General features: G+C 43.0%; 1 protein-coding gene across 1 annotated transcript in view; it reads right to left on the bottom strand.

Annotated features, from left to right (window-relative positions):
• Positions 1-14,669, bottom strand: part of LOC126108839 (uncharacterized) — a 220,226-nt gene that overhangs the window by 141,854 nt on the left and 63,703 nt on the right. The window contains exon 6 of the mRNA XM_049914202.1: positions 6,528-6,838. Within this exon, the coding sequence (XP_049770159.1) occupies positions 6,528-6,838 (311 nt within the window). The remainder of the gene's footprint in view (positions 1-6,527; positions 6,839-14,669) is intronic.

Raw genomic sequence — 14,669 nt, 5'->3', positions numbered from 1 at the left:
TTGACTCAACTGAAGACATCCGAGTGGAACTGCAACGCGTCTCAGATATGTGAATTTAGACTTTCTCGGTGAAGCTCGATGCTGAAGTCTTCTCGGTTTATTGGCAGAGTCGAGGCGTCGTTCTGTGGCAACATTTCGACAAGTTTTCTGCTTGTCATCTTCAGGCAAAGTGTCTGGTTCGTGCCCTGTCCGGTTCTTCACAGTCGCTGGACAGCAGGCTCTGCTACCTCGTCTGCATCAGCAACACTAATCACGCGCCTCCGGACGAGAATACGGTTAGAAGGCTGTACCCCAGAGCATCGATACCGCCACACCTGTACGGACTTCCAAAGATACATAAGAAGGGACTTCCACTATGTCCTATACTGGACGTTGTAACAATACGAGTCAAGATAGATGTAACGGAACTTGAATAGCGTATTTGCCTCTATTGGTTACGGTAGAGAGATCGATCTTTCAGTCCTGTCTGTATATTTATATATAATATTGCACGAATAAAGGCTGGGCGAGTGTAAAGCTATCATTAAAAACGCACTGCGTGCAATTTGTTACAATTTGGTCGGTCATAATAATAACATGCTTTCGAATACAATTAAAATATAACGGCGATACCTGTTTAGTGTTATTGGAAATAATATGTAGTAAATTAATGAGTAAGGTAGCCGATCCTATAAGGAGAGGTAAAATTGGGCATATTAAGGTGTTTTGCTTTATATTGACGAAGCCGATGATACGGCGTCATTTTTTTTTCGTTTACTCTTAGAAATAAACAAGTAAAGAAGTGCTAATTGCACGTAGTGAAAAAATATAGGAGCGAGTTTTAAATAACTACGGTATACGATCAGAGTAACAAAAGGACATTTAGTTACACGAAATCGCAGATAGCGAAGTGTGGTCATTAAATTGAGTACACCTACAGGGTGGTCAATTCCGGGATAAATCTATACGCATCTCACAAGGGACGCGGTATTGAGGCCGTTTTTTTTAATTATATCACCAAGAGCGGGGTCCAATTTATGAAAAGGAGGAAAACGTTAACTTTAACGCGAACCCTTAATAATAGCGGATCGGAGAGAAAAAAAGTGTGTAATTGTCTTACGCCTAACAAACATTCATGGAGGGCGGTGGCTAAACTAGAAGAGTCAATTACAAAATACTGTATCATTATCATTGACTGTTGGTGTCGAGCAACCAAAACTGTTCGTCAAAGGGTTTCAATGGAACTTGGGAGTTAGGGTTCAGGCACTCGCATATACTCCACATCAGGGTGTGAATGAGTGGTGAATGCGAAATAAAACTGAACAAAGTTACGTTAAATAAAACAGAAGAAACAAGACAGTTTGGTCGTATCTGTTATTATTCCATAAACTGTAACATTTCTTATTGTATGAAGCCTTTATAGGCGATCGTTATGACAATTTGCTTTGAAGTTACGTTTTGGGGACCTGGTCGAGACGGGGTAGTTGGTAGATCCTAACTACTGCAGCTATTCTGGAATCAGGTGCTACCGTGACCGGAGTGTGTTGTTAGTAACTTAAGGTTACCATATCTCGTACTCTAAGATCGACCCGCATTTCTACTTGGTATAACAGTGCCTCACGGCAACACCGACAACGAAGGAATATACGGTACAATGTAAAAGAGTCATCAACTTATGAAATAGCCTAATGCCTGGTGGAGCTATTGAAGCCTCTCTCGGCCACTGTCCTCACCGTGCCAAAACCTCGACGGAGTTTGTGAAGATTCTTCGAGGGAAACATCTGGACAGAGGAGACATCCCGGTCAATTTTGATGTCGTGCCCTTTTCACACGGGTACTTCGAGGTCCTCGACATTACTGAGGGACCACCTCGACAGAGACGCAGTGGAACTGTTCTACCACACACTCACTACCACATGCTTCCAATGTGGCGGTAAATTCTACAAACAGATAGGCGGAGTGTCCACGAGTTTCTACACTTCGAAGAATTGGCTCTCGAAATGGTACATCTGATATCAAAGGTGTCCTACCGCTAAGTGGGCGACACGTTCGTGATTTGGCCACGTGGCGAAGAAAATCTACAAGAATTTCTTAACCACGTCAGCAGCGTATGTGACAATATTAAATTCACCGAGGAGGTGGAAGAAAACGGATGTCTGCCTTTCCTCGACATCACGATAAAGAAGAAGCCTGACAGCACGTTAGGCCATTCTGTTTACAAGAAGAAGACACACAGCAACCTGCACCTTAAAGCCAGTAGCTGCCACCGTCCAGCACGACGCAAATCCACGCTCACCGTCTCGGTGTGCAGAGCGCGAGACGTGTGAGACGAGGAGAGTCTACCGGCCGAATTGCAGCAACCGAGAAAAACTTTTCACGAGAACAGCTATTCTGAGACACAGATAATATGCGCTTTCCAACCGAACGAGAAGAGAGAAGAAGTACGTGAAGTAGTCACCAGGCACTTCGCGTTCCTTTTGTATGCTGGCCTGCCAGGATATTAGAAAAGAGCAGCATCAAAACAGTCTTTCACTCGACGGCCAAAATCGAGAACGTGCTAGGCTCAGTGGAGGATAAACTACGAGTACGGGCACACGGAGTCTACAGTGTCAGATGCGAGAGTGGCAAACAGTACGTCGGCCAAACACGGCGACATATATCGCAGCACTGTTCGGAACAGGTAAGGAGCGTTTGCCCGAGCCAGACAGAGAAATCTGCAGCTGCAGAGGGAAAGCATACTTTTTCAAACAAACAAAGCTGCCATGCATGGCGAACAGATTCTTCAAAGATACTTCGGAGATATGAGTCTACGAAAACCTCGTCGACCGAGATAGCGGTTGCCAACTTAGCACTGTACAGGATGCAGCAATAACCAAAGTATGACAAGAATGCCCCGATGCGAAACTGACGAGGGCAGAAAACTGAACGGACACGCTACGTCGGGATGCGACGACTGCACCCACCCACGCACAGGGAGCCAACCACCACTACCAGCTGCAACTCCGCACCCCGACACCCCTTCTGGAGGAGAGGCAGATGACCCGCGGTCCAGCGGCTATAAATAACCGGACAGGACACGAACCAGACACTTTGCCTGAAGATGACGAGTAGGAAATTTGTTGAAACTCTGTCGCAGAATGCCTCGACTGCACTGATAGCCTGGGAAGACTTCCTCAATTGTTGATCTCGGATGTTTTGGGTCCCACCTCGTAGCAGCAGTAGTAGTAGTACTTCATAACCAGAGGTAAATTTAGTGGTGTGACCTGTGTCACTTTTTCCTATAATATTGTGTCAAAAGTTAAGTGCAGCCTATATTCACGCAAATCTATATATATAAAAGAAAGTCTTGTTAGTTACACTATTTATAACTCAAGAACGGATGGACCGATTTGACTGAAAGTTGGTGGAGATGGACATAGGATAGTTTTTATCCCGTTCGACCACTATAAAAAGTGGTAAAACAAAAACACATTTGGCATGGAACAACAAAATGCAAATGTCAGCTAAACGTCTATGGCATTCCTGATTTACTGTCTGGCGATTTCCGCCAAACACTGCCAGTAGTTCCAAGATCAATGGCTGCAGACGAAATAAAAGCTTGCCTCAAATCATCAAATCTATGCCGCTATGTGATGAAACTTCAGCTGACAACAAACATGAGAGTTGCATTGCTTAATCGGGGTGTATACGTGGACAAAGAAGAAAAATTCGTGGATTTCCCGGTTAAAAATACATTTTCTCCCGGGTGAAACTGACAGTACATTTTCTCTCGGAACTGTATAACTTATCCATCCTTTGAATGGTTATGGTTTTATACACAGGCGTAGAATTTCCCGGTGCTTTAGAAAACGGAACACAGGGGAAAAAACATTTTGGAAAGATCTTTGATGTGCAGTAACATGTACGCTGCGTATTTTCGTATAACAAAAGTATAAATTTGAATTCCACCAAATAGCGCATATTACTTTCCGAAGCATTCAAATCGAGATTGTGATGCGCTTTTGTAAGCCAGTCATAGCTCATGTCACGTGATTTTCACCAGCCGATGATACCAGGTATTCAGCGCTTATGAAACGTGATGAAGTCAGCCAATAGCAACATTACTGTTAAGTAGCGCGAATACACACAAACAGAAGAAGTTAATGGTTTAAATTAATATACATAGTGTTGCTTCAAGAAAAGTAAAGCTTTCACTTATAATATTGGTCTATAAGATTAATACACTGGAAGAGAAGCTAAGCTTTCACATATAATGTTGGTCTTTTATGCGCGTATTACAATTTAAGATATATCACAGAAATGTGCCATTAAAATTTTTAATAACGACATAAATCTCTGTTCTTCTGGGCTTGAAATTCATCAAAATAGCTCATCATCAAAGAGTTTATTTTTAAATGAGATTCAAACGCTCTTTTGATTTAAGAAATTCATCTTACATTCTCGTACGTAGTTCAACTTTTGTAAAAGGAAATTTTCTTTGATAGTAATGCTTTTCAAACCACCATTCGGGATATTTTCCCGTGGCCTGTTAGAAATAGGTTCGTTTCTGCAGTTGCCAGAGAGTGCCAGATAATAGGCGTCACCGCGCTTGCGCAGCTACGATGTCGTAGGCAGCTGCATGTTCGTACGCGTAAAACAATAAAAGATCTTACATTAGGTCATAAAAGAAACAAGACATTCGAACCTGTGGCTGCTTACACAGCCAACAGCCACATTTCTGTAGCCAGAAGAAGGAGTAGGTACTACTCAATGGCGCATGCGCATGATTCTGCTTGTAACTGCTAAAAAGAATCTAATGTAAAAAGTTGTGACGTCATGCTCATCGGAGGCAATTTGTTGTTACGAATCATTGCATATTCTTCCTAAAGCCTTTGACAAATTTTGATATTGGCAGACGCTTGTAGGAGCACTTTGTTTTGTTGCTGTATATGGCGCATTTACTTTGCAGTTTTTGTTTCTTCACTCGTTCATGTTTTATTGCTGAAGTATTATTCTGCAGTAGCGGGATACAGTAATATTCTTTGTAAGAGGATCGGTTCTTACCAGTCAAAATTACAAAAATTTGACTGAAAACAATGAAAAATTCCCGGAATTCTAAAACATTCCTGGGTTTTTCCCTGTTTTCTCCCAGATGAAAAAATTCCCGGGTTTTTCCCAGATCTCCAGGTTGTCCTGGGTCGTATAGACCTCGTTAATGATACATCTGCTGAAGATTTCTCTGAGCAATTGCTGCCTATCGGTAACGGTCGAGTACCTGTCGAAGAATCGAACGGATTGATTTCATTTCCTCAATTTCGGTAAGTTTGCCTCATCGAAAGACGAACTTATCGACAAAGTATTCCCAAACATCATTACTAACTACAAAAGTAATGTATGGTTGAGTGAGCGAGCAATTTTAGCAGCTGAGTATAAAGATGTAGATGACCTAAACTACGTAATTCAGAATGAGATCATTGGTAAAATACATTCATTCAAATCTATTGACTGTGTAACAAATAAAGATGAAGCCACCACCTATCCAATTGAATTTTTAAACTCCTTGGATGTGCCTGGCTTACCACTGCACAATTTACACCTAAAAGTTGGCTCTGTAGTAATCATGCTGCAAAACATAAACCAACCAAAACTGTGCAACTGTACGCATTTGGAGGTAAGTAAATTTATGAACAATGTTATTTACGCGACGATACTCAAAGGAAAATTCGAAGGTGAGGAAGTTCTCATTCTGAGGATGCCGATGATCCCAACCGATATGCCGTTTAAAAGTTTAAAAGACTTCCATTTCCAGTCTGTCTTGCATTCGCCATGACCATTAACAAATCACAAGGCCAATCCTTGAAAGTTTGTGGTTTAAATTTGGAATATCCATGTTTTTCACACGGTCAATTATACGTGGCATGTTCACGGGTCGGAAGACTATCTGTGTCGTTTGTTCTTGCATCTAATAATAAAACAAAAAAATGTCGTGTAACACAAGGTACTTAATTGAAGAGTGGAAGCTATGCACCAAAAAACATAAAGAATAAAGAATCATTAAAATATTTAATTTTTTTATTTGTATTTCCTAATGAAAAATTGAACTTAACATCCAAAATCTGATTACTTATTGGCTTTAAGGCGGAACAGAGTTCGCCGGGTCAGCTAGTTGAATATATTTCACAAAGCAGTTTTTATCTGTAGCAATCAATTTGGAATGGTTCTAGGGGGTCACGATCTATCTCGCAATCACGAAAAGAGTGATGCACTGAATAGAGTGGTATCACAGGTAAACACTCGTTTGAGACGACTAGGTAGGGAATTCATCACAACATTGTGGGAACGAGATGACAATATTAACTCAGCCGGTGATGTAGAAACTTCGAAACAGCAGGGGAAAAGGTAATAGTGTCATCTTTATTCGTAACCGCAGATTAGCCCGAGTCGAACAACACTGTAAATACTGGGAAACCCGTCAGAAACTGCACGCTCCAGATGTACCGCAGCAGACAAATGCCCACCAGCCACACAAACACGACAGAAGGTCCGACACGAAAGAGGCGAGCACTCACCGGTGGCAGGTCGAAGGCTGACCTCTCTTCCAGCTCGGCAGCTCTGTCGGCACGGGACGACGGTGCCGGTGGGAGGCGCGTCCCCCGCCTGGCCGTCCCGCGGCCCCTGCCCCGACGTCGCCGCGCACTCATTTCCTGCAGTGCCGCCAACGCCTTCCGCTTCGTAGCCTCCTCCTCGTCGGGTGTCGAAGTCGGGACGGCGGACACGACGCCCCCGCTCCAACTGCCCTGCCGTGCGAAATCGAGCCGGCCGTGCTCCACTTTGCGGTGTGCCGGTACTTCCCGTAGTTCACCAGAATCGGTGCCACACTCTGAAAACATTACGTCACAAGTCTGAACACTGTGACTGCACCAACAGATCTGAACAGAGCCCGAGACTTAATCTTAAAAGGCAGGTGAAGGACACACAAACTGACACGTATAGCATTTGTAGACTTAGAGAAAGCTTTTGAGAATGTTGACAGGAATACTCTCTTTGAAACTCTGAAGATATCAGCGGTAAAATACAGGAAGCAAAAGGCTATTTATAACTCGTACGGAAGCCAGACGGCAGTTATAAGAGTCGCTGGGCGTGAAAGGGAGGCGGTGGTTGCAAAGGGAGTGAGACAGGGTCGTAACCCATCCCCGACGTTATTCGTTCTGCGCACTGAGCGAGCTGTAAGAGAAAATGAAGAAAAATTTGGAATAGGAATTAAAGTTTAGGAAGAAAAACACTTTGATGTTTGCTGGTGACATTGTAATTCTGTCAGAGAAAGCAAATGAGTTGCAAGAGCAGACAAATGGAATGGACAGTGTCCAGGAAGATACAAGACGAACACCATCAAAAGCAAATCAAGGATAATCGAATGTAGTCCAATTGAATTATGTGATGCTGAGGAAATAAGGTTACAAAATGAGAAAACAAAATTAGCAAATGAGTTTTGCCATTTGGGCGGCAGAATAACTGGTGATGACTGAAGCAGACAGGATATATAATGTACTCTGGCTATTGCAAGAAAGGCATTTCTGAAGAAGAGAAATTTGTTAGCATCGAATATAGATTTAAGTATTAGGAAGTCTCTTCTGAAAGTATTAGTTTGGAATGTAGCCATTTACGGAAGTGAAACCATGACAAACAGTTTAGATGATCATGATGACGATGTCCCACGCTCCGAGGAGCGTAGGGGACGATTCTGGAGACCCACACTGCTGTACTAGGCAAGGTCTTAGTGGAGGTGGTTTGCCATTTCCTTCCTCCGACCGTAATGGGGATGAACGATGACGACGACGACGACGACGACGACGACGACGACGACGACGATGATGGATGATGATAACACAACAACACCCAGTCATCTCAAGGCAGGAAAAATCCCTGACCCCACTGGGAATCGAACCCGGGATCCCTTGCACAGGAAGCGAGAATTCTACCGCAAGACGATGAGCTGCAGATAAGTTTAGACAAGAAGAGAATAGAAGCTTTCGAAATGTGGTGCTACAGAAGAATGCTGAAGATCAGATGAGTAGATCATGTAAGTAATGAGGAGGTAATGAACAGAATTAGGGAGACAACAAATTTGTGGCATAACTTAACCAAAAACAGGGATCAGTTGATAAGACATTCTGAGACGATAAGGGATCACCAATTTAGTACTGGAGGGAAGTTTGGGTGGCAAAAATCTTACAGGGAGACCAAGAGATGAATACAGTAGTAGCTTCAGAAGGATGTAGGTTGCAGTAATTATTGATAGATGAAGAGGCTTGCACAGAAATTTGCAGCAGTGAGATTTTTGGGGAAAACTGAATGGGATATCGAAAGGATAGGCTGAAGGGAAATGCAGCTGGTGTACTTGTTGCATTTCCCAAGAAACTCAAATCCATCAACATAGAAATTGAAGCTGCATGCGACACTGATTTGGCTACACCCAGTACCTGGCGTGGGCATAAAATTGCAACTGGATCCTTCTGTTGCCCAACAGACTCATCTCCTGATGTAACTGAAAACTTCAGAGAATACCACAATTCATTTGTACATAAGTTCCCCAATCGTACTGCAGTCATCAGTAAAGACTTTAATCATCCGACAATCTATCGTAAAAATTACAAATGAAATAACACAATTTTAGAGACTTTACTGGTCTCGTACAGATGCGATTTTATATACATAGACCGAAGCAGTGAGTGAAAATTTGTATCGAGGCTGGGAATGAAACCCCAGTCGACCACGCACTAGAGAGATATAGACATATATGAAGGCAGTACCTGTTCTCTTGAGAACAGATACCATTGATGACTGTGCAGGTTCTCTAGAATAAATGATAATTAATTGAAACCCTCAGCTGCAGACAGGTGTTGTCGATATACCTCAATGTGGACAGCTGAAAATGTGTGCCCCTACTGGGAATCGAACCCGGGATCTCCTGCTCACATTGCAGACGCTCTATCCATCTGAGCCACCAAGGACACAGATCAGCAGCACGACTGCAGGGACTTATCCCTTGCACGCTTCCCGTGAGACCACATTCCCAATTGTTCCCGCAGTTGCGCTATTCATCTGTGTCCTCCGTGGCTCAGATGGATGGAGCGTCTGCAATGTAAGCAGGAGATCACGGGTTCGAGTCCCAGTCGGGGCACACACTTTCAGCTGTCCACATCGAGGTATATCGACAACACCTGTCTGCAGGTGAGGGTTTCAATTAATTATCATTTGTTGTAGAGAACCTGTACAGTCATCATCAATGGTATCTGTTCTTACGAGAAAAGTTACTATCTTCATATATAAATCAAACAATGGAAAATCCAGGATGGACTGTAACAATACAAGAGAAGGAAAGTTGCTATTCACCATATAGCGGAGATGCTGAGCCACAACAGGCACAATATCAAACCTACTAATCACCAGCAATACCTCCACTTCGACAGCTGCCACCCATTTCATACCAAGAAGTCCCCTCCGTACATCCTAGCCACACGTGGTTGTCGCATCTGCAGTGACGAGCAGTCCCCCTCTAAATATACCGAGGGTCTCACCGAAGCCTTCACAGACCGTAGTTATCCTCCCATCCTTGTAAAAAACAAATCTCCCGTGCCTTATCTTTCCAGTCTCCCACCACCTCACACAGTCCCACAGTCCGGCCACAGAGGAGCATTCCCCTCGTAACTCAGTACCATCCAGGACTGGAGCAACTGAATTACATTATCCGTCATGGTTTCGACTACCTCTCGTCGTGCCCTGAAATGAGAAATTTCCTGCCCAGTCTCCTTCCCAGCCCTCCTACCGCGGTATTCCGCCGTCCACCGATCCTACACAATATACTCGTGCATCCTTACACAACCCGTGCTCCCAATTCCTTACCTCACGGCTCATACCCCTGTAATAGACCTAGATGCAAGACATATCCCATACACCCTCCTACCACCACCTACTCCAGTCCGGTCACTAACGTTGCCTATCCCATCAAAGGCAGGGCTACCTGTGAAACTAGTCATGTCATCTACAAGTTAAGCTGCAACCACTGTGCTGCATTCTATGTAGGCATGACAACCAACAAGCTGGTTGTTTGCATGAACGGCCGCCGACAAATGGTGGCCAAAAAACAAGTGGACCACCCTGTTGCCGAACACGCTGCCAAACGTGACATCCCTCATCTCATCTCAATGACTGCTTCAAAGCCTGTGCCATACGGATCCTTCCCACCAACACCAGCTTTTCTGAATTGCACAGGTGGGAACTTTCCCTGCAATACATCCTACGTTCCCGTAACCCTCCCGGCCTCAACCTTCATTAGTCACTGTCCTCACCCATCCAGCCCCCTCCCTGTTCCCATTCCAGCACTACACAGCCGTCATTTCACCGCCACACTCGGTCTTAATTTCTTTTATTATTATTATTTTTATTTTTCTCCTTTCCACTACTTACCCCCTCCCCCCACCGCACCTTCTCTCCTGCTGTAGATGTGTGTAGAAGTTGCGCTTGCGCGCGTGTATGTGTGCGCGCGCGCGTGTATGTGTTCCTTCCACAATGCGAGTTTCTTATTAAATGCATCCACTTTTTTCATCAGATCTGAAATAAGCTGCTACTTACCTTGCAAAGTCTTATTGAGAGTGTTCAAGTGTGCAGTCAGATCAACTAAAAAGGCGAGGTCAGCAATCCATTTTGGATCTTCTAATTTTGGCTCTGCCTTTCCTGTTTCCTTCAGGGACTCAACAATAGCGAGTCTTAAATTGAATAATCTTTCGAGGCATGATCCTCAACTTAACCAACGTATTTCCCAGTGGTAAATAACATCTCCGTACTCTTCGTTCAGTTCCATGAGAAACTGTTGAAACGTTGTACTAAGCCATGAGACTTCAAAAAATGTACTATGGTGATTACCAACTTCATCGCGTGCTCCAAATTTGCATACTTAGCACAAAGAGCTTCTTGGTGTACAAAACAATTAATTCTGTCGATCGTCCTAGTTTTTTATGCAACTATGCTACAAACCCATTTTGAGCACCTCGAATTGCTGGCGCTCCATCCGTGGTGACCGAAACTAACATTTTCCAATTCAGGCCAACGGCTTCAACTGCTTTTAGCAAGTCAGTACCCCTTGTTGTGTGTTTCATTGGTACTAAATCTAACAGTTCTTCCGTCACGTGCAAATTTGTGTCGACTCCACCAACATAAATTGCTAGTTGTGCTGTGTCCGAAATGTTGGTCGACTCGTCCAAAGGAATCGAGAATGCAATAAACTTGGAGGCACTATCAATTAACTGCCTGTAGACATCCGTTGCCATACCAGCTATGTGGCGAGCTATTGTCTGTCTGGAAAGACTAATTTCACTAAACTTCTTTACTTCCAGTGGCGTCAAGAGTTCCGCCACCTCAGCAATACACTCTTTGATGAAATCACCATCACTGAAAGGCTTATTTGCTCTTAAGGACAGGTCGCTACGTTCGGTTGCAGACTAAAAAAAGGAAACAAAAATTGAGTGAACTCTAAATTCGAATTCTAACAACAAATATGTACAAATACAAACATCAGAAACACAAAGATTTGTAAGTGGTACTCGCGTTCGGTCCGCCTCGCTGCATAACACTACGTCTTCTTACTTCCGCCAACTTGTCTGACCTATCAACACAACTAAATCATTAAGTCCTTTGTGTGTGGTGTTTAATGCCGTTCTATTGCAAATTTGCGGTGCCCGGAGAGTATGCGACTGCATAATAGACATTGAGAATTTTCATCCTTCTCTTCGAAAAAATATTGCAATTCTCATTCAGCTCTGAAGGCTCGTGACGTCGTGTCACTACCCCGCCCCTCTGTGAGCGTGTGTTCCATTGCAACAACCACTGTACAGTACTTATAAACTTCCTAAAAATCGCTAACAAATAGCGAAGAATAAACACGGCTGCCACTACAAATCAACTTATGCACCCTATGCCAGATGAAAAGATGTCGCATTGCACAGCTAGTCTGATGTCGCGCCGTGCCGCGAAAGACCGAGGAAAGCCGAGCAGTGGCGAGGCGGACTGAGCCCTGGACGGCACGCGTGCAGCACATCTGTGCACGCGTGCAGTTTGGCATGCCGTGGCCGTCCCTGGCATACAGACACTATAAAGAAACTTCTAAAGAAACAGAGTACTGCATAACAGATGTAAAACGAATAGTAGGACTACAGATACAGAGATGGTGAGTGAAATGTGTGTCGCTGTCAAGGAGCGATGCATGTTGCCTTCAATGACTGACATAGCAGAATATTGTCAAATGATCTTCCATAGAACCCAAAGAAATTCTGGTCGTAATGAGTGGCTGTTAGTGGCACCAAAGTTAGTGTCCAGTCCCTAGCGAATGAGACAGGAACTGAAATTAAGTGTAGCAAAGCAAAAGCTGAAAAGCTGAAATCTGTTTTCAAAAGTTCCTTTACAATGGATAACCCAGGAGAATTCCCTCAATTTATTCTTTCTATCACTGGAAAGATCAGTGACTTGAGTGTAAGTATCAGAGGTGTTGAAAAACAGCTGCCATCATTAAAACTGAACAACACTCCAGGACCAGACAGAATCACTGTCAGATTCTATACTGAATCTGCAACTGAATTAGCCCCTCTTCCAACTATAATCTACCATAGATCCCTTGAACAAAAAGTCCTTGGAAAGAGACACAGGTCACACCCATCTACAAGAAGGATAGTAGAAGTGATCAACAGAACTAACATCCAATACCCTGGACATCGATTTGTTGTAGAATTTTAGAAGATATTCCAAGCTCAAATATAATGAGGTATCTAGAACAGAATGACCTCCACAATGTCAGCCAGCACAATTCTGAAAACATTTGTCATGTGAAACCGAACTCGCACTTTTCTCTGAAAGCTTTAGGTCGAAGCAGACACAAAGATGAAGTTTTTGTCTCCAGAAAGCAACTGTCTCAGTACCACACCTAAACTTATTGTCAAAAGTGTGATCATATGGGGCACTGAGAGGAATTTGTGACTGGACTGAGGACTTTCTGGTAGGGAGGACACAACATTTTATCTCGGATGGAGAATCACTGTCAGATGAAGTAACTTCGAGTGTTCCCCAGGGAAGTGTATTGGGGACCTTGCTGCTCATGCTGAATACCAGGTATACAAGTATGAAATGAGCATTAAGATACAAATGTGTCAATAGGGAACATTTGTTGTGAACGAGCCTTAATTTTTTTTTTTTTTTGTTTGCTTGGTATGACATCTGTCAAAGATATCTAGTATACATCAAGTCATGGAACTAACAACATCATATGTTTTCATTGTGTTAACAATGTCAAATTTTGCACCAGAAAATGATGATTTGTGGAAAGCATTAATTTTTTATTTTCATTTGAAAAAAACTGCTGCAGAGTCACATCGAATGCTTGTCGAGGCATATGGTGATCGTGCTCTATCAGAAGCAACGTGCAAAAGATGGTTTCAACGGTTCAGAAATAATGATTTTGTTGTAAGAAATGAAGAACGTGGAAGACCACCAAAAAAGTTTGAAGACACCGAATGGCAAGCAGTATTGGATGAAGATGATACTTTGAGTCAGAAGCAAATGGCAGCAATGCTGAACGTTGCACAACAAACAATTTCTGACCGTTTGAAAGCTGTGGGAAATATCCAAAACTGTGGAAAATGGGTGCCACATGAATTGAATGAAACACAGATGGAAAACCGAAAAATCATCTGTCAAATTTTGCTTCAAAGACACGAAAGTAAATCAATTTAGCATCGAATTGTTACTGGCGATGAAAAATTGATTTATTTTAAGAATCCTAAACGGGAAAAATCGTGTGTTAATCCGGGACAACCGTCAACATCGACTGCAAAACCAGATTGATTCGGCAAGAAGACAATGATCTGCGTTTGTAGGGATCAGGAAGGTGTGGTGTATCGTGAGCTAAAACCCGGTGAAACTGTGAATACTAATTGCTACAGACAACAAATGATCAATTTGAACTATGCAATGATCGAAAGAAGACCAGAATGGGCCAGAAGACCTGACAAAGTATTTTTTTTTTTTTTTTTTTACACGACAGTGCACCTGCACACAAAACAAAACTTGTTCAGGATGCAATCCAAACACTAGACTGGGAGCTGCTACCCCACCTGCCGTATTCACCGCACTTGGCCCATTCCGACTACCATTTGTTTTCATCAATGGGACACGCATTGGCTGAGGAACACTTCGATTCCTACGAAGAAGTCGAAAATTGGGTGTCTGATTGGTTTGCTTCAAAAAGACGAACATTTCTATTGGCGTGGTGTCCACAAATTGCCAGAAAGGTCGTCAAAATGTACAGAAAGCAATGGTCAGTACTTTGAATAAAATTCAAAATTAGTGTTTCATTTTCACTGGTACACCTGGTATTAATGACCTTGCACACAATATTGATAGGAACCTGAGACTTTTTGCAGATGATGCAGATATCTATGGTGAATTACTGTCTGAAAGAAGCTGCCTAAATATTCAGTCAGATCTTGATACGATTTCAAAGTGGTCCAAACATTGGCAACTCGCATTAAATGTTCAAAAATGAAATATTGTGCACTTCACAACAACAAAAAAAGTCACTGTTGGAATAAGCCAACTCTTACAAATACCTGGTTGTAACACTTTGTAGGGATATGAAATGGAATGATCATGTAGGTTCAGTTGTG

This window comes from Schistocerca cancellata, chromosome 11 (genome assembly GCF_023864275.1).
Source record: "Schistocerca cancellata isolate TAMUIC-IGC-003103 chromosome 11, iqSchCanc2.1, whole genome shotgun sequence".
Lineage (NCBI taxonomy): Eukaryota > Metazoa > Arthropoda > Insecta > Orthoptera > Acrididae > Schistocerca > Schistocerca cancellata.
The sequence above is the reverse complement of the archived record's forward strand: the minus strand, read 5'-3'. Positions and strand labels throughout refer to the sequence as shown.